Source organism: Salmo trutta, unplaced genomic scaffold, assembly GCF_901001165.1.
Source record: "Salmo trutta unplaced genomic scaffold, fSalTru1.1, whole genome shotgun sequence".
Classification (NCBI taxonomy): Eukaryota; Metazoa; Chordata; class Actinopteri; order Salmoniformes; family Salmonidae; genus Salmo; species Salmo trutta.
In genome coordinates this window covers 63877-84699 of record NW_021822880.1, presented here as the reverse complement: position 1 = coordinate 84699, position 20823 = coordinate 63877, and the positions used below count along the sequence as shown (strand labels likewise).

Genomic DNA, 20823 nt, shown 5'->3' with positions numbered 1-20823 from the left:
TACCCATCAGTCCCTCAATACCCATCAGTCCTTCAATATCCATCAGTCCTTCAATACCCATCAGTCCTTCAATACCCATCAGTCCCTCAATACCCATCAGTCCCTCAATACCCATCAGTCCTTCAATAACCATCAGTCCCTCAATACCCATCAGTCCCTCAATACCATCAGTCCCTCAATACCCATCAGTCCCTCAATACCCATCAGTCCCTCAATACCCATCAGTCCTTCAATAACCATCAGTCCCTCAATACCCATCAGTCCTTCAATACCCATCAGTCCCTCAATACCCATCAGTCCTTCAATACCCATCAGTCCCTCAATACCCATCAGTCCCTCAATACCCATCAGTCCCTCAATACCCATATGTCCCTCAATACCCATCAGTCCCTCAATACCCATCAGTCCTTCAATACCCATCAGTCCCTCAATACCCATCAGTCCCTCAATACCCATCAGTCCCTCAATACCCATCAGTCCCTCAATACCCATATGTCCCTCAATACCCATCAGTCCCTCAATACCCATCAGTCCCTCAATACCATCAGTCCCTCAATACCATCAGTCCTTCAATACCCATCAGTCCCTCAATACCCATCAGTCCCTCAATACCCATCAGTCCCTCAATACCCATCAGTCCCTCAATACCCATCAGTCCTTCAATACCCATATGTCCCTCAATACCCATCAGTCCCTCAATACCCATCAGTCCCTCAATACCATCAGTCCTTCAATACCCATCAGTCCCTCAATACCCATCAGTCCCTCAATACCCATCAGTCCCTCAATACCCATCAGTCCCTCAATACCCATCAGTCCCTCAATACCATCAGTCCCTCAATACATTTGAATGACAACAACCACATGTTCGTTTATTGCTCCTGAGAATGACAAGTCAAGGACAGGTTACCTATCACTGGCAGCATGAATGACAAGTCAAGGACAGGTTACCTATCACTGGCAGCATGAATGACAAGTCAAGGACAGGCTACCTATCACTGGCAGCATGAATGACAAGTCAAGGACAGGCTACCTATCACTGGCAGCATGAATGACAAGTCAAGGACAAGCTACCTATCACTGGCAGCATGAATGACAAGTCAAGGACAGGTTACCTATCACTGGCAGCATACATGACAAGTCAAGGACAGTTACCTATCACTGGCAGCATGAATGACAAGTCAAGGACAGGCTACCTATCACTGGCAGCATGAATGACAAGTCAAGGACAAGCTACCTATCACTGGCAGCATGAATGACAAGTCAAGGACAGGTTACCTATCACTGGCAGCATGAATGACAAGTCAAGGACAGGCTACCTATCACTGGCAGCATGAATGACAAGTCAAGGACAGGCTACCTATCACTGGCAGCATGAATGACAAGTCAAGGACAAGCTACCTATCACTGGCAGCATGAATGACAAGTCAAGGACAGGCTACCTATCACTGGCAGCATGAATGACAAGTCAAGGACAGGCTACCTATCACTGGCAGCATGAATGACAAGTCAAGGACAAGCTACCTATCACTGGCAGCATGAATGAGAAGTCAAGGACAGGTTACCTATCACTGGCAGCATGAATGACAAGTCAAGGACAGGCTACCTATCACTGGCAGCATGAATGACAAGTCAAGGACAGTCTACCTATCACTGGCAGCATGAATGACAAGTCAAGGACAGGCTACCTATCACTGGCAGCATGAATGACAAGTCAAGGACAAGCTACCTATCACTGGCAGCATGAATGACAAGTCAAGGACAGGTTACCTATCACTGGCAGCATGAATGACAAGTCAAGGACAGGCTACCTATCACTGGCAGCATGAATGACAAGTCAAGGACAGGCTACCTATCACTGGCAGCATGAATGACAAGTCAAGGACAGGTTACCTATCACTGGCAGCATGGATGACAAGTCAATGACAGGTCACCTATCACTGGCAGCATGAATGACAAGTCAAGGACAGGCTACCTATCACTGGCAGCATGAATGACAAGTCAAGGACAGGCTACCTATCACTGGCAGCATGAATGACAAGTCAAGGACAGGCTACCTATCACTGGCAGCATGAATGACAAGTCAAGGACAGGTTACCTATCACCGGCAGCATGAATGACAAGTCAAGGACAGGTTACCTATCACCGGCAGCATGAACGCAACACTCAGATGAAAGCAGTATCATTATTGTTCTCTTTAATGCCACAGAGCTTTATTCTGCATGGAGGGGGATTGGTGTGGAGATCATGCCATTGATTTGTGCCCAGTTTCTAAAAACGAGCACATAGACGATATCAACAGAGTGAGAGAGAAAAAGAAAGAGAACAAGAGAGAGCGATGTCACTGCTAAGCAAGTATGTTGACACAGCATTATCACACCCTAGTAGTGAAACATGTTGACGCCGCATTATCACACCCTAGTAGTGAAACATGTTGACACAGCATTATCACACCCTAGTAGTGAAACATGTTGACGCCGCATTATCACACCATAGTAGTGAAACATGTTGCCGCCGCATTATCACACCCTAGTAGTGAAACATGTTGATGCCGCATTATCACACCCTAGTAGTGAAACATGTTGACACAGCATTATCACACCCTAGCAGTGAAACATGGTGACCGCATTATCACACCCTAGTAGTGAAACATGTTGACGCAGCATTATCACACCCTAGTAGTGAAACATGTTGACGCAGCATTATCACACCCTAGTAGTGAAACATGTTGACTCAGCATTATCACACCCTAGTAGTGAAACATGGTGACACAGCATTATCACACCCTAGTAGTGAAACATGTTGACGCAGCATTATCACACCCTAGTAGGGAACCATGTTGACGCAGCATTATCACACCCTAGTAGTGAAACATGTTGACACAGCATTATCACACCCTAGTAGTGAAACATGTTGACGCCGCATTATCACACCCTAGTAGTAAAACATGTTGATGCCGCATTATCACACCCTAGTAGTGAAACATGTTGACACAGCATTATCACACCCTAGCAGTGAAACATGGTGACCGCATTATCACACCCTAGTAGTGAAACATGTTGGCACAGCATTATCACACCCTAGTAGTGAAACATGTTGACGCCGCATTATCACACCCTAGTAGTGAAACATGTTGACGCTGCATTATCACACCCTAGTAGTGAAACATGTTGACACAGCATTATCACACCCTAACAGTGAAACATGGTGACCGCATTATCACACCCTAGTAGTGAAACATGTTGACGCAGCATTATCACACCCTAGTAGTGAAACATGTTGATGCAGCATTATCACACCCTAGTAGTGAAACATGTTGACACAGCATTATCACACCCTAGTAGTGAAACATGTTGACGCAGCATTATCACACCCTAGTAGTGAAACATGTTGACGACGCATTATCACACCCTAGTAGTGAAACATGTTGCCACAGCATTATCACCCCCTAGTAGTGAAACATGGTGACGCAGCATTATCACACCCTAGTAGTGAAACATGTTGACGCAGCATTATCACACCCTAGTAGTGAAACATGTTGATGCAGAATTATCACACCCTAGTAGTGAAACATGTTGACAAAGCATTATCACACCCTAGTAGTGAAACATGTTGATGCAGCATTATCACACCTTAGTAGTGAAACATGTTGATGCCGCATTATCACACCCTAGTAGTGAAACATGTTGACACAGCATTATCACACCCTAGTAGTGAAACATGTTGACACAGCATTATCAAACCCAAGCAGTGAAACATGTTGACACAGCATTATCACACCCTAGTAGTGAAACATGTTGACACAGCATTATAACACCCTAGTAGTAAAACATGTTGACACAGCATTATCCTACCCTAGTAGTGAAACATGTTGACACAGCATTATCACACCCTAGCAGTGAAACATGTTGACACAGCATTATCACACCCTAGTAGTGAAACATGTTGATGCAGCATTATCACACCCTAGTAGTGAAACATGTTGACGCAGCATTATCACACCCTAGTAGTAAAACATGTTGACACAGCATTATCCTACCCTAGTAGTGAAACATGTTGACACAGCATTATCACACCCTAGCAGTGAAACATGTTGACACAGCATTATCACACCCTAGTAGTAAAACATGTTGACACAGCATTATCACACCCTAGCAGTGAAACATGTTGACACAGCATTATCACACCCCTAGCAGTGAAACATGTTGACACAGCATTATCACACCCTAGTAGTAAAACATGTTGACACAGCATTATCACACCCTAGCAGTGAAACATGTTGACACAGCATTGTCCTACCCTAGTAGTGAAACATGTTGCCACAGCATTATCACACCCTAGCAGTGAAACATGTTGACACAGCATTATCACACCCTAGCAGTGAAACATGTTGCCACAGCATGATCACACCCTAGTAGTGAAACATGTTGCCACAGCATTATCACACCCTAGTAGTGAAACATGTTGCCGCCGCATTATCATACCCTAGTAGTGAAACATGTTGACACAGCATTATCACACCCTAGTAGTGAAACATGTTGCCACAGCATTATCACACCCTAGTAGTGAAACATGTTGCCACAGCATTATCACACCCTAGTAGTGAAACATGTTGACGCAGCATTATCACACCCTAGCAGTGAAACATGTTGACACAGCATTGTCCTACCCTAGTAGTGAAACATGTTGACACAGCATTATCACACCCTAGTAGTGAAACATGTTGACACAGCATTATCACACCCTAGCAGTGAAACATGTTGACACAGCATTGTCCTACCCTAGTAGTGAAACATGTTGACACAGCATTATCACACCCTAGCAGTGAACCATGTTGACACAGCATTATCACACCCTAGCAGTGAAACATGTTGACACAGCATTGTCCTACCCTAGTAGTGAAACATGTTGACACAGCATTATCACACCCTAGCAGTGAAACATGTTGACACAGCATTATCACACCCTAGCAGTGAAACATGTTGACACAGCATTATCACACCCTAGCAGTGAAACATGTTGACGCAGCATTATCACACCCTAGTAGTGAAACATGTTGACACAGCATTATCACACCCTAGCAGTGAAACATGTTGACACAGCATTATCACACCCCTCATCCTTTCCTTCTGGCAGGATTCCTTTCTGGAGTAACAACACTGGCCAATGTAACAGACCAGGTCATATGAAGGAATTACATTATTCAAACGTCTATTGTGGAAATGAATGATCTAAGCTATAGCATTTTCCACATTCAGAATGAGGTTAAAGTGTCAATCAAGCCAGGATAAAGAGAATGTTGAATAGGAGAAAGAGAATGTTGAATAGGAGAAAGAGAATGTTGAATAGGAGAAAGAGAATGTTGAATAGGAGAAAGAGAATGTTGAATAGGAGAAAGAGAATGTTGAATAGGAGAAAGAGAATGTTGAAGAGGAGAAAGAGAATGTTGAATAGGAGAAAGAGAATGTTGAATAGGAGAAAGAGAATGTTGAATAGGAGAAAGAGAATGTTGAATAGGAGAAAGAGAATGTTGAAGAGGAGAAAGAGAATGTTGAATAGGAGAAAGAGAATGTTGAATAGGAGAAAGAGAATGTTGAATAGGAGAAAGAGAATGTTGAATAGGAGAAAGAGAATGTTGAAGAGGAGAAAGAGAATGTTGAAGCGGAGAAAGAGAATGTTGAATAGGAGAAAGAGAATGTTGAATAGGAGAAAGAGAATGTTGAATAGGAGAAAGAGAATGTTGAATAGGAGAAAGAGAATGTTGAATAGGAGAAAGAGAATGTTGAATAGGAGAAAGAGAATGTTGAAGAGGAGAAAGAGAATGTTGAAGCGGAGAAAGAGAATGTTGAATAGGAGAAAGAGAATGTTGAATAGGAGAAAGAGAATGTTGAAGAGGAGAAAGAGAATGTTGAAGAGGAGAAAGAGAATGTTGAATAGGAGAAAGAGAATGAGAGGAGTGTTATTATGTTGGACTTGGGCTCAGTGAAATCCAACCCTTTCATAAAGGATTTCTATTGAATATATCATTGTACTGTACTGCAGCCCATCCTATTCACTCAATGACACAGACGGCTTGGTAATAAACTGTCCACTTTCATACTGACGTTTCTCAATTCAAGTTTCTCAGCGCAAAGCTCAGAATATATCTATTAAATCTACTTTATCCACACAGACAGCTCTCATTAAATTCAATTAATTTAAATTCAATATATCTTAATTGTCCCCGAAGGAGCATAGAAACCGCAAAACAACCCCAGGAACAAACACAAGTATCAGACTTCAGTCAGACTTCCTGCTCCTGTTCAGCCAATCATCAATCAGCACCAGTACTTTATAGTTGTTTACCCTGTAGCTACCGTCATTACCTCTTTAACAAGGCCCAGGTGCAGGGGCCGCAGTGTGTGTGTTTAGGGGAAAGGAGCTGACGTCTCTGTCCAGGCAGGCCCTCCTAACAGCTGGATACACACACACACACACACACACACACACACACACACACACACACACACACACACACACACACACACACACACACACACACACACACTGCCTGCCTGCCTGCCTGGTCACATTGTGCTGTAGAAGTGTAATGGAGGGAGCGAGAGAGATGGGGGATAGAGGGAGGGAGAGACAGGAATGAGAGAGAAGGCAGACAGACCGAGACATTAGCCACATTTATACCTGGTTCTAACATACGCCCTTTGTCCTGATCTTGTCCTCATTCTGATTGTGCCCACTTTTTAGACAGGTGTAGACGATTAAAAGACACATTGTGAACTGATTTTGATCAGATTTCACAAGTCTAAACTGGCAAGATCAGGATAAGATCAGGACAAGATCAGGACAAAGGACACATGTAAGCGGCAGTCATAAACGGGGCTAGAGAGAGGCAGGAAAGAAGAGAAAAGAGAGGAGACAGACAGGGTAGAGAGAGGAGACAGACAGGGTAGAGAGAGGAGACAGACAGGGTAGAGAGAGGAGACAGACAGGGTAGAGAGAGGAGACAGACAGGGTAGAGAGAGGAGACAGACAGGATAGAGAGGAGACAGACAGGATAGAGAGAGGAGACAGACAGGATAGAGAGAGGAGACAGACAGGGTAGAGAGAGGAGACAGACAGGGTAGAGAGAGGAGACAGACAGGATAGAGAGAGGAGACAGACAGGATAGAGAGGAGACAGACAGGATAGAGAGAGGAGACAGACAGGATAGAGAGAGGAGACAGACAGGATAGAGAGGAGACAGACAGGGGAGAGAGAGGAGACAGACAGGGGAGAGAGAGGAGACAGACAGACAGACAGACAGACAGGATAGAGAGAGGAGAGGCAGAGCGACCGTCAGCCCAGCAGCCATCTGCTCATCTCCTGTTAATGAACAAAGCAAACAGCAGGAGTCAAGGCCAGCTCAGCTCCGCTCCAAATCCGGGTTCTTTTTATTGACAGAAACACACACACTTTAATTGTATTAGGCTTGATTAAAAACAGGGGCAAGGACAACTTTCAGACCTTACTGCTCTCTCCGCTTCAGTCAACTAATGGTAATGGAGTTGCTAGGCTGTGTTCCTGAGGAAGAGTCACTCATTGTTGATCTGACTACAGGCCCAGGATTGAAGTAACTGCTGTAACATTCACTATGCCTATGGAAAAAGGCTTCTAGGAAGTAGACTGTATATTGAGTAACCTATACTAACGTCACAATGTTTAAAGGGGCAATCAGCGGTTTCTACATCCATTTTTGGACTTAATTTGTATAAATGAATGATATGTATCCATTGATTCTTGAAGAATATAACTTATAAATGCCTCATGAGCTCAGTTTAACTGTCATACCCCATCAGAACCCAAAATATAAGCTTGTTTTACTCCAGTGTTTCTAAACAAAGTATATGTAAACAAACACTATATGGCCCCAAAACATGGTTAAAATGAACATTTTGATATCATGTATGGTCAGTCCTTACATCAATAGTTCTAACTATAAACTGTAGATCAGTTACATTTCTCCAGCCTCTCATCCCTCAGCCTTTTAACCGAAACAGGGGTGAGGAAAACGCTGTGTTATTGTTCCTCCTGCTGATTGTGGCTTTAAGTGCTACAAACAGACGATGGAGCTATTTGGAAATGTGATGATAACAAAGACAGGCCTGATTTCCATCATTAACTGTAGGCCTACAATATATTTCTAATGTAATCATCATTGATTGTAATGTGGTTAGTCTCAGCAGCCACAGCTGGCTGTATGCAAACATCCCCACTGGTCATCAACTATTATTGTAGCCTACAACATGATGATGATCAACTCTCATATTTACAGCCTCAAGATGATGATGATGATGCTGTTCATCTCGCGCCGTATTCAACACGGTGGGTCCCGTGCGCAGCACATATCAAATACCAAACAGATGGCTGGTAGACAAACAAGCTAATTTATCTCCGAGCCAGCGGCGGGGAACGAATGAAAGTCTTTTCTCACCTACCGAAGCTAAATGTTGATTTTTCTTGTCTTCTTCATTCCTCCACATTTAGCAGCTGGCTGCCTGCACGTTTCACATCAACTCAAATGAAAGACAATCTTGTTTTCATTAATTTCCAACACAGTGAGTCTCTTGTTATGGAGATTAAAACGAGTCTGTGATGCCCATCATTTGTCTTGATGATAGACTGGGGGCCCCAACCCAGAGATGCCAATACACTACATACGGCTTGCCTGGGTAGATATATCTATTAAATGCCTCTCTGTATTTCATAGACCACATGTGTCTTACCGCTCCCACAACACACATTTGGGGGAAACAAATGCTCAGCCACAGTGCAGGGCACCTTGCCAGGGCCATGCTGAAGGGAACAACTACCTGCAACCAGTAGCCTTGTTAACAGTTCATCTTCCACCCTTAAAAAAAGCAACACCCACCCAAGATGAAGGTAGTAGGGGGTAACTGCCCCCTCCCAACACATTCCCTGGTCTGTCACTGCTCTTGCTCAACAACAACAAATGTCCTCATCACAACTTTTGGAGATATTTCAACTAAACGATTTTGTGATAAGTTGATCAAATGTTTTGAAATGTTGAAAAAGTTGTAGATATATACCAATATAGTTAGATCTATAATTGTTGCTTAAATATACAAGTAGGAGAGCCTTAAGATAAATAATCAAGAGAGAAACATGTAGATTATTTTTGAGTAAAGTAGTAATATGTTGGATGAGTGTAACTTGCCCCCCCCCCCCAAGGGGTAGTTATCCCTTTATGGTTATGAATGTGTTTCTACCTGTCATTTAGAAAATGACTAGCCACTTAGCGCTAGTTAGTACTAACTTGCTTGCTAGTGTAACAGTGTAGGTTCCGTCCCTCTCTTCGCCCCAACCTGGGCTCGAACCAGGGACCCTTGCACACATCAACAACAGACACCCACGAAGCATCGTTACCCATCGCGCCACAAAAGCCACGGCCCTTGCAATGCAAAGGGAAACCCTACTTCAAGTCTCAGAGCGAGTGACGTCACTGATTGAAACGCTATATTAGCGCGCACCACCGCTAACTAACTAGCCATTTCACATCGGTTACACTAGCAACTTCACTAGCAGTAAATGCTAGCCAGCTAGCTAGTTAGCATAAGCTGCAAAGAGTGCAAGCTAGCAACCTCCTTACTACCAGATCGTCTGAGGTAAAATACATTAAAAAGATAACGTAGCTTAATTGCAGTTGTAAATGTTTCCACCAGTGACTGATAGCTTTACCGTTAATGTTACTTTATAGCCTTTTAGCTATTTTACACAGCATTTTATGTCATATATCTAGATAGCTAGCTAAGTGTTTGAGAGAGCTTTTCAATTGGCATCTCCCCCCCATATTTCAGTGGGGACTAGAGCAGTGCAGGAGTTGGACTCATGAGTTGTGCTCCAATTTGACTGGGGAAAGCTTTATTGTGACCTACACTACCAGTCAAAAGTTTGGACACACCTACTCATTCAAGGGTTTTTCTTTATTTTTACTATTTTCTACATTGTAGAATAATAGTGAAGACATCAAAACTATGAAATAACACATATGGAATCATGTAGTAAACAAAAAAGTGTTAAACAAATCAAAATATATTTTATATTTGAGATTCTTCAAAGTAGCCACCCTTTGCCTTATTATTCTACAATGCAGAAAATAGTAAAAATAAAGAAAAAACTCTTGAATGAGTAGGCGTGTCCAAACCTTTGACAGGTACTGTATGTACAAATGCAATAGCAGAACATAAGTTGCCACATCAATGTTACACTGAATTAATTAGTTAAGTTGTTATTAAATGTTATACCCTAATGTAATTTAATATTATTAGTTATATTCCATTCCAATATTACATTCCAATTAAGATTTTCTTTTATTAATTAAAAACAACTATTGAAAACCTTTAGATCCTGAAGTACATTTTAAAGACTGTTGGGATTTAAAACCTTGCGTTATTCAAATCATATTTAGTGCAGTTGTACGTCATGGATTGTATTGAACAGGAACAAAGCACAAAGAAAATGTATGTGCAGGTGAGTTAAAAAGAGGAACTTTACATCTAATCTCTTCATGTTGCGGATATTAATGGTGACACCATTTCCCCCCCACATATTTTATTCAAATAAAACAACTAGACGTAGCTTTTAAGTATTACTTACTAAAGAATGTCTTAATGAAACTGATTGAATCGATTTGAACACACTGTGTGAAACTCTATGGCCCAATCTGCTACCAGGTAACTGGCCCCGCGGGCACTTTAAAACACAGCTTTCCTAAAAACATTTAATCAAATAACTAACAAAGTGAACTATAGCCATTTATTTCCCTTTATAGTTTATTCGCCAAAGCATGACCTTCATCCACATGCAATTTTTTCTCCAAATGTAGATTTTTTGTGTCAGCAATACGACATTGTTCTTAGTGGGGGCTAGTTACCCACTAGATCCCTACCTCCTTCGTTCTTATTACTTGTGCAGAGACATTTTCCTGAGATCTCCAATTGAAAGATATTTATTTAACTAGGAAAGTCAAGAACAAATTCTTATTTACAATGACGGCCTACCCCGGCCAAACCCTAATGACGCTGGGCCAATTGTGGATGCCGCCCAATGGGACTCCCAATCACGGCCAGTTGTGATACAGTCTGGAATCAAACCAGGGTCTGTAGTGACGCCTCTTGCACTGAGATGCAGTGCCTTAGACCGCTGCGCCACTCAGGAGCCCAGGTGTCCTTATCAGAGAACTCCTCAACAGAAGAACATTGCAGACAGAGGACTTGGAGGATATCGTATCTACACTGATTTATGACTTTTTAATTTAACTAGGTAAACTTTTCTACTGGTAAACTGGATACTTCTGAATCATCATGATCTAATGAGTAAGTAAAGAAACACTGCCACCTTGTGGATATAAAATGCAACTGCTTTTAATATTGAGTTCCATCCATCATTGACAATCCTGGACACTTCAAGAGAGAAAAAAAAAAAACTTTGACATGCCAGACATTGAAGAAAAAAACGGACATTAAATTCATATAAAACTACACACAATTCGCAATAAATTAGACTTCTTTACACATCCAAAAAGCCATAAAGGAATTGAAAACAACCCATCATTGTAGCACTGTGTGATGATGGATAGTGCCATTGATTAGGTTTCCTTCAGTCAGAAGAAAGACGACTGAACTGACAACCTATATGATTGAGGGAGGGAGGGAGGGGTACTGAAACATTGGATATCAGGGCATTGCAGTCATTCATATTGCCAGATTGCACACCAAGCTGATGACAGGAACATAAAAGTCAAGGAGAATTGGCCACTGATGTTGCCAGACCAAATGTTACGCACACAGCATTTTCCTTCCAATGAAGCCAGGGGTCAAATCCAGAGGCACGAAGAATAGTTCAGGGTAACACACGCTCACTATCTGCCAATATTGTGGACTTGACAGCATGAAAACACTTCCACTCAGCAGAACTGTTCTGTTGGGATCAGTCTTGGATCCTCAGTTGTCAGAGGCCTGGAACAGAAGGAAGACAAATATTGGCATATTGTTTAGACATTAAGTTTGTGACTACAGGTGCAACATGCAACAGTGGTGAGGCAGAAACAGAGTTGTCTAGATCCAGTCAGAAAGAACCTAGCCTATCAGATTGAAGCATAATGGACTCATTAAAACAGTGGCAGTTATGTGAAGGATAACCACAGCAATTGACCCTGTCCTGTACAGAGCAGAGTCTAATACAGGGCTCTCCAACCCTGTTCCTGGAGAGCTACCGTCCTGTACAGAGCAGAGTCTAATACAGGGCTCTCCAACCCTGTTCCTGGAGAGCTACCGTCCTGTACAGAGCAGAGTCCATTTAGTCCTAGTCCTATTGAGTCTCTATAGCAGGGTCCACGGGACAAACTTGGTCCAGACAACATTTGGTTCAACCTTGTTCTATTGTGTCTCTATAGACTCGGTTCTGTAAGTATCTATCCCTGTCCCCTGAACATGGCCTTACTTTTAGTGAATCTGAGGCTTTACGTAGCTCCTTGATGACAGAGGACAGGGCCTCTGGGTTGATGCCCTGCTCACACAGCCTGACACAGATAGACAGAGACTCCATGTCCAGGCCTGTGTTCAATAGCCTAGAGATCTCCAGCAGCACTTGTGGGGAAAAATAGGAGAGAAAATAATAACATGAAATTGGCACTCTAGCCACCCATTGTCTGGCATATAACGAGCTGTAGAGTTTAAACCATGTCACCTTTCAAGATAAAAGTGTTCTTACTAATACTGCTGTGTGGTGGATTGTTGCCATGGGTACAGAACGAAATGTGATAAATAGCTAGCTAGCTAAAGTTACCTAGCTAACTACCTTACTGTCAAGCCAATCTTAAGGCATTGCAATCAATAGAGTGTGTCACATTTGTAAAACACATATCTAGGTTCTACAACAGACTTGATCATAACCTTAGCTAACTCACCATCCATTGTTTCTCGGACAGCATTCATGTTGTTAGCATTAGCACTGCTAGCCATGATCAGTTCGTGTGGGACCTCTGAGATTAACTCAACAACAACTTCAACAGTTCAAGCTGATTTACAAAAATACTTCTACTATCACAACCCCGTCATTTGGATAAATTAGAAATAGTACATTTGTTGATAAAGTCTACCATGAGTATATACTTTGCTAGTCAGCTTACTAACGACCACACAAGCGAAAGGAAGTGACGTCGCTGTAAATTTGGAGCGTTCTGAAATCTTCAATCTGATTGGTTGTCAGGCACTTCCTATTAATTTCTATTGGTCAATTGGCGTTGTGGGAAAACTGAAATAAACGTTTGAAACAACTGACTCCGGAACCTTATTTTGGTTGTGTTGAAAACTTCTGCAGCTGCTGTAAGTATCAGGGCTTCAATATCAAATAACATACCGAATAGATCTATCAAATGAACCTCTCAGAATAGTTGCTAAAGCCTTAGCTAGCCAGGCATTTAACGAAACGTTTGGGATAGCTAGTATGTACTAGATTGTGGGACCAACAGCCAGCTAGTTTAGCTAACGTTAGCTAGCTAGCTAGCTACTCTTTCACGTAAGGTTTGTTCTCTTGATAGTATTACAGTAATTGTTTGGCTTTCTCTAGTACTTAGTGATCTTTGATTAGCATACTATTTATACTGGATCAAAGCTGATTAATGTTTGATTTCCTGCATCAATAGGTTCAGGTTTGTGGTCAGACTATGGGAGATCTTCCAGATGTCCAGATCACTCCTGAGACTCCAGGGAGGGCAGCTATCCGTAACCCCTTCGAGAGCCCCAACGACTACCATCGCCTGCAAGAATCCGTGGTCCCCAGCCCCTCTGTCTTCAAGTCCTCCAAGACCTCCGGAGCTGTAAGTGTAAACCTACACTGAGTGAACAAAACATTGAGTTGCATTGCCTTTTGCCCTCAGAACAGCCTCAGTTCGTCGGGGGCATGGACAACAAGGTGTAGAAAGCATTCCACAGGGAAGTTGGCCCATATTGACTACAATGCTTCCCACAGTTGTGTCAAGTTAGCTGGATGTCCTTTGGTTGGTGGACCGTTCTTGATACACACGGGAAACGGTTGAACGTGAAAAACCCAGCAGCGTTGCAGTTCTTGGCACACTCAAACCTGTGCCCCTGGCACCTACTACCATACCCTGTTCAAAGGCACTTAAATATTTTGTCTTGCCCATTCAACCTCTGAATGGCATATGTACACAATCCATGTCTCAATTGTCTCAAGGCTTAAAAATCCTTTAACCTGTCTCCTCCCCTTCATCTACACTGATTGAAGTGGATTTAAAGAGACCTCAATAAAAGATCATAGCTTTCACCTGGTCAGTCTGTCATCCTAATATTTTGTACACATTTATGGTCTGGTCTCATACATATCTTGTATAGTTCACACACTTCAATAGCCTGAAGGACAACTGACCTCCATGATCAGCAAGTCAGTTAGCAGGTTTGTCTCCTTCAGAAGTCCTGTCATTGTCCTCTTGTGAAAGTAATCACCCGTTTTACAGAGCCACCTCGTGACGTTCCTTCAATCACTACCTGAATCGTTATTCTCAATGTTTTCTTGATCATTGTTTTCAGACACCAGCCAAGTTTAAATGGGACATAGATGAGATGTCTAGCCTGCTCCCTGTGGACATAGATGCTGAGGATATCCACCGCCAGTCCTTGTACCTCAGTCAGACCAGGTGAGGAACGAGTAACCAGTCCATGTACCTCAGTCAGACCAGGTGAGGAACTAGTAACCAGTCCATGTACCTCAGTTAGACCAGGTGAGGAACTAGTAACCAGTCCATGTACCTCAGTTAGACCAGGTGAGGAACTAGTAACCAGTCCTTGTACCTCAGTCAGACCAGGTGAGGAACTAGGAACCAGTCCATGTACCTCAGTCAGACCAGGAACTCTGACCAGGTTAAGGTTTACAATGCACACAAGACAAATGGGGAGCACTTTGAAATACAACTGCTGCTGAGAGGTTGGGGGTATTGGTTTATTGGTCTGGTAACAGCTTTGTTTTTTTGAAAACATCCAGGATGGATTCTGACATCGAGGAGAAACGTCAGAATGCTATCGAGCAGTTTTTCACGAAAGGCGCCATTGTGCCTTCACCATGGACCGAACCAACAAGCAAACAGAAATCGGCACAGATGCACTTTGGGAAGAGTAAGTGACTCCAATGAGTTGGCGTTAAGTCGCTTTTCACTCACTCACACATTATAGTGTTTTATTTTCTGTCATTTTCTATTTCCTGAATAACTTATGTTCAGCCATTTCTATGGATGTTAAATGAGTAAATGTTTCTATCTTCAGGTTCCATGTCCCCACTGATACTAGAAGATCCACTATCAACTAAAAAAACCACAGTAGGCTGCCAGACAGTCCTGTCCTTACCTGTGGACTTCCACCTGGACAAAATATTAGGTAAACCTTTACATGTCAGTAAACACTCCATACAGGTAATGTTTATCTCTGTGCAGATATTACCAGACTGCCAGGAAACCTTATCCTGTCTGTCTGTCTGTCCGTTCCCCCCCCCCCCCCCCCCCACCCCAGGAGAATACTACAGACTGAAGGAGGTGTCTCAGCAGGATCAGGTTCAGGAGACCCTGAGCTCCTCGTCTCTGAGACGGAAGTTGTTTCTGGACGGCCAAGGGAGCGGCTCAGAGTCCTCCAGCCCCCCCAGCCCAGAAGGAGGGGAGGGAGAGCCCCCTGGGGGAGAAGGGGGAGGGGATAGAGATTTCCTCTCACCCATGAGCGCCTCTCCTCTGCCCTGCCCGTTGTCTGGCATGTCTGCCCTGACCCCCTCCACTGTAAGTGTGCCACTATTCAATGTCAATGGTGTCTGACCAGTGTGTTGAGTGACAGTGAAACATGCTAGCAAGTGTGGTTTGTTGCTCTGGTTCTAAGCATGTGTTGTTATTATCACAGGGCTGCCCAATCCTTTTCCTGGAGAGCTGCCATCCAAAAGGTTTTCACTGGGTCGGGTTAGTTACAACTGGGGTTGGAGTTAACCTACAGGAGGGTAGCTCTCCAGGAACAGGGTTGGAGTTAACCTACAGGAGGGTAGCTCTCCAGGAACAGGGTTGGAGTTAACCTACAGGAGGGTAGCTCTCCAGGAACAGGGGGTTGGAGTTAAAACCTACAGGAGGGTAGCTCTCCAGGAACAGGGGGTTGGAGTTAAAACCTACAGGAGGGTAGCTCTCCAGGAACAGGGGGTTGGAGTTAAAACCTACAGGAGGGTAGCTCTCCAGGAACAGGGGGTTGGAGTTAAAACCTACAGGAGGGTAGCTCTCCAGGAACAGGGGGTTGGAGTTAAAACCTACAGGAGGGTAGCTCTCCAGGAACAGGGGGTTGGAGTTAACCTACAGGAGGGTAGCTCTCCAGGAACAGGGTTGGAGTTAAAACCTACAGGAGGGTAGCTCTCCAGGAACAGGGGGTTGGAGTTAAAACCTACAGGAGGGTAGCTCTCCAGGAACAGGGTTGGAGTTAAAACCTCCTGTAGGTTTTATCTCTCCAGGAACAGGGTTGGAGTTAAAACCTCCTGTAGGTTATCTCTCCAGGAACAGGGGGTTGGAGTTAAAACCTCCTGTAGGTTATCTCTCCAGGAACAGGGGGTTGGAGTTAAAACCTCCTGTAGGTTATCTCTCCAGGAACAGGGTTGGAGTTAAAACCTACAGGAGGGTATCTCTCCAGGAACAGGGTTGGAGTTAAAACCTACACGAGGTTAGTTCTCCAGGAACAGGGTTGGAGTTAAAACCTCCTGTAGGTTATCTCTCCAGGAACAGGGTTGGAGTTAAAACCTCCTGTAGGTTCTCTCCAGGAACAGGGTTGGAGTTAAAACCTACAGGAGGTTCTCTCCAGGAACAGGGTTGGAGTTAAAACCTACAGGAGGTTCTCTCCAGGAACAGGGTTGGAGTTAAAACCTACAGGAGGGTAGCTCTCCAGGAACAGGGTTGGAGTTAAAACCTACACGAGGTTAGTTCTCCAGGAACAGGGTTGGAGTTAAAACCTACAGGAGGGTATCTCTCCAGGAACAGGGTTGGAGTTAAAACCTACAGGAGGGTTTCTCTCCAGGAACAGGGTTGGAGTATAAACCTACAGGACGGTATCTCTCCAGGAACAGGGTTGGAGCATAAACCTACAGGAGGTTATCTCTCCAGGAACAGGACAGCTCTGCTATAGCAGATGCTATATTCCTTCTAAAGTGGTACTGTGTATAACATCTAGGAGGGAATCTGTTTGTGTGAGGAAGAATCACAAAGCTAGGATTTCAAATAGACGTCACCGCTTGTTTTCTCTCTTGCCATTTTAATGAGACGTTGTCTCTCTTTTTCGAAGGGTCTTTTCTCATCCAGCCCTATCCAGGGTCGTTACCGAACCTACAGCCTGGGAAGTGTCACCAGCCCCCTGTGCCCTGAGCGCTCCTCTCCTGCTGGCTTCCAGTCCCCTGCCCTGTCCCCCATCGGACCACAGTTCACACAGACACCCATAGCAGGTATACGAGTCATTTAAAGAGGTGTTTTATCTCCTTATTGGCATAATGTGTCTTAAATGTTGTTATACCGTAAACCTGATGCAGCTTTGGAGACATTATCTATGGAAACTGATTGAATATGTCTGTGCAGATTTGCACATCTTTTACGGACCTCAACCTGTTGAGTCAAGTCATTAGGTGAAAGGTGTCCATGTTATTGGTAAGTTGAGTGATGCCGTGATTGGTTTTCCTGTCTAGGAGAGAGGAAGAAGCTGAGCTTTGTGACCCCTGAAGGTGTTCCCCTAGACATGGACATCAACTCCTGTACAGAGAGCCCCTACGTAGACGGCTGTTCCCCTATCTGCTTCTGCTCCTCGCTCCAGCCCCCGGGCCGGACCCAGGTCAACCCTGAGCTCAGACTCGGAGCCCCCTGCTGGGCCTCACCCCCAACCATCTCCCCCAACCCTTCCCTCCTGGACCAGGAGAATATATGTCCCTCTACTTCACTACCAGCCATGGAGCTGGGCGCCTGCTCCCCGGTGCCGTGTGTACCCAGGACCAGTGGGGGTCTGCTGGGGCTGGGGAGGCTGTGCGAGGGGGGTCCGGGGATGGGCCAGCCTCTGTTGGACTCAGTGAAGATGGAGGAGGTGGAGAACGGCGAGTTGGAAGTGGACCTCCCTGTGGAAGAGGAGGAGGAAGGAGGTGGGACTCCTGTTGGTGTCTGGTTGACCAGCTCCCGTGTGGGGGCGAGTGTGATGGCAGCGGAGGCGTCTCATATGTTTGTGTCTCTGCTAGCTGAAGGAAGCTGCATCCCTTATGATAACAGCATGCAGGTCTGTATCTACTGGTCTACTGACTAAACCGCTCCAATCACAACAGAATAGACCTCTAACAAGCTGGCCACCAGTTTTACATTTCAGAAAAGGCATTTTAATGTTTCTAAAAAAAACAGTTGGAAGAGTTACTGGCATGTATGTAACTGACTGTGGGTTTGACTTTTTTGCACTAAAACGTTATTTGGTTGAATGTACACAGATGGATCACGTACTTTTAATTATTCTTAGATTTCTGATTACCATGTTAATCACTGGGAGAGGCACTGATTTGACAACCTGTTTGAATAGAATTTTAACTGACTGCTTTCTCTGTGTAGGTGGACAGTGGGTACAACACATACACTGGCACTGCCACCGCCAGCCTGATAGATGCCATGAGTTCAGACAGCCAGAGTAAGGAGTCGTTCGACGCAGCACACATCCCAGACGAGGTCTTCCCTCACAGCAGACACACTAAGGCCAAGGTAACGTAACCCACACTGGCTGAGGCGAGGTAACCCACACTGACTGGCTGAGGCGAGGTAACCCACACTGACTGGCTGAGGCGAGGTAACCCACACTGACTGGCTGAGGCGAGGTAACCCACACTGACTGGCTGAGGCGAGGTAACCCACACTGACTGGCTGAGGCGAGGTAACCCACACTGACTGGCTGAGGCGAGGTAACCCACACTGACTGGCTGAGGCGAGGTAACCCACACTGACTGGCTGAGGCGAGGTAACCCACACTGACTGGCTGAGGCGAGGTAACCCACACTGACTGGCTGAGGCGAGGTAACCCACACTGACTGGCTGAGGCGAGGTAACCCACACTGACTGGCTGAGGCGAGGTAACCCACACTGACTGGCTGAGGCGAGGTAACCCACACTGACTGGCTGAGGCGAGGTAACCTGAGGCGAGGTAACCCACACCAGACACTAAGACTGAGGTAACGTAACCCACACTGACTGAGGTAACTGTGAAATGGTTCCTGATGAGCCCAAACCCAACGATGCAGTTAAAAATCCAGATCAGCAAAAAATAAAAAGGGACTATTAACTTAGTAGAAGCCGTTCGGCAGTCTGACGGCCTGGGGGTAGAAGCCGTTCGGCAGTCTGACGGCCTGGGGGTAGAAGCCGTTCGGCAGTCTGACGGCCTGGGGGTAGAAGCCGTTCGGCAGTCTGACGGCCTGGGGGGTAGAAGCCGTTCGGCAGTCTGACGGCCTGGGGGTAGAAGCCGTTCGGCAGTCTGACGGCCTGGGGGTAGAAGCCGTTCGGCAGTCTGACGGCCTGGGGGTAGAAGCCGTTCGGCAGTCTGACGGCCTGGGGGTAGAAAGCCGTTCGGCAGTCTGACGGCCTGCGGGTAGAAGCCGTTCGGCAGTCTGACGGCCTGCGGGTAGAAGCCGTTCGGCAGTCTGACGGCCTGCGGGTAGAAGCCGTTCGGCAGTCTGACGGCCTGCGGGTAGAAGCCGTTCAGGAGACTTTGTCCCAGACTTGGTACTCCAGTACCTCTTGCTGTGTGGTAGCAGAGAGAATAACTTGGGTTGCTGGAGTCTTTGACGATGTTTAGTGCTTTCCTCTGACACCAGAATTGGATCTTATTTCATTTGTGAGTTTACACATTGCTAAACCATGATTGACGTGGTACAGCTTATGAAGACACACATATGAATGGAGAATATTTTGTTTTCCAGACTGTTTTTCCTCAACACCATTGAGTGAGCTGATTGGAAGAGAACACAAGGAAGCCCCTCCCAGCTGAAGCCTATGATGATGTCTTGCCAATGTTGCACCGTTTTAAAGCAGCCATGTCAGGAGTCTGTTCATTAGTCAGATTCTGTTGCAAAACATTTGTAATGGAAACCTTTTACGCTAGAAATGGAACTTACCTGAATTTGTCCAATAGAAACAAATTGTTGCCAAACGCTTTGTTTAGAGTAAACCGTTTGTTGCAAAACATTTAGCAACAGAATCTGTACTGAATACACCCCAGCTAAGTGACAATGTTTAGATGCTGCCATTCGCACAAATGAACCTTGAAATGAATTCCTATTGGCGCTAGCTATCCCTCTTAATGGAGTTGAAATGTGCTCACTAAGGTGTCTGAAATGGCACCCTATATAGTGCACTACTTTTGAGCCCTGTGGGCGTTGGTGAATGGTGCACTATATAGGGAATAAGGTGCTATTTTGTTGAACTTAGTGTTGACGTGAACAAGGGACTGATGAAACTTGACTTTCATATGTATTTTATATTCTTGTTGATTTTGAATTTAGCATTATATGAATAATTTTTTATTTTTGATCAGTTAAACAATTACGGGAATGTGAATTGTGATAAAGGATTTTTTATTGTAAATTGTTATAACTGCAGAGCTCCCCATGTGATTGAATGGGTGTAAAGTTCAGACTAGAACACTGAGCCACATTAAATGTTGTACACCTGGGCTCCTCTTTAGTTTCCTGGCTACATTTCAATTACATTCTACTCCAATCACCAAACAGAGAGAA

The 20823-nt window shown here is 44.6% G+C and overlaps 2 protein-coding genes across 2 annotated transcripts; one reads left to right on the top strand and one right to left on the bottom strand.

Moving 5' to 3' along the window:
- Window positions 1–11395: 11395 nt before the first annotated feature.
- Window positions 11396–13223, bottom strand: LOC115186252 (mitotic-spindle organizing protein 1). The gene is made up of 3 exons (XM_029745926.1): window positions 12965–13223; window positions 12499–12644; window positions 11396–12014 (listed from the first exon to the last, which is right to left on the bottom strand). Exons 1-3 carry the CDS (start codon window positions 13017–13019, stop codon window positions 12000–12002), a joined length of 216 nt encoding a protein of 71 aa, XP_029601786.1. The 5' UTR covers window positions 13020–13223; the 3' UTR covers window positions 11396–11999.
- A 73-nt stretch (window positions 13224–13296) lies between these two features.
- Window positions 13297–20759, top strand: LOC115186251 (protein aurora borealis). The gene is made up of 10 exons (XM_029745925.1): window positions 13297–13382; window positions 13703–13876; window positions 14607–14713; window positions 15058–15188; window positions 15336–15446; window positions 15579–15835; window positions 17364–17520; window positions 17758–18332; window positions 18653–18799; window positions 20008–20759. Exons 2-10 carry the CDS (start codon window positions 13724–13726, stop codon window positions 20029–20031), a joined length of 1662 nt encoding a protein of 553 aa, XP_029601785.1. The 5' UTR covers window positions 13297–13382; window positions 13703–13723; the 3' UTR covers window positions 20032–20759.
- The last annotated feature ends 64 nt before the right edge of the window (window positions 20760–20823 follow it).

What these genes read in the sequence shown, in the direction of transcription:
- LOC115186252 (XM_029745926.1), bottom strand. Translation starts at nt 13,019, where the DNA reads ATGGCTAGCAGTGCTAATGCTAACAACATGAATGCTGTCCGAGAAACA. An exon ending in TGTCCGAGAAACAATGGATG is followed by an intron (nt 12,645 to 12,964) that starts GTGAGTTAGCTA and finishes TTTCCCCACAAG; the next exon opens with TGCTGCTGGAGATCTCTAGG.
- LOC115186251 (XM_029745925.1), top strand. Translation starts at nt 13,724, where the DNA reads ATGGGAGATCTTCCAGATGTCCAGATCACTCCTGAGACTCCAGGGAGG. An exon ending in CACACAGACACCCATAGCAG is followed by an intron (nt 17,521 to 17,757) that starts GTATACGAGTCA and finishes TTTCCTGTCTAG; the next exon opens with GAGAGAGGAAGAAGCTGAGC. An exon ending in GCAGACACACTAAGGCCAAG is followed by an intron (nt 18,800 to 20,007) that starts GTAACGTAACCC and finishes TTTGTTTTCCAG; the next exon opens with ACTGTTTTTCCTCAACACCA.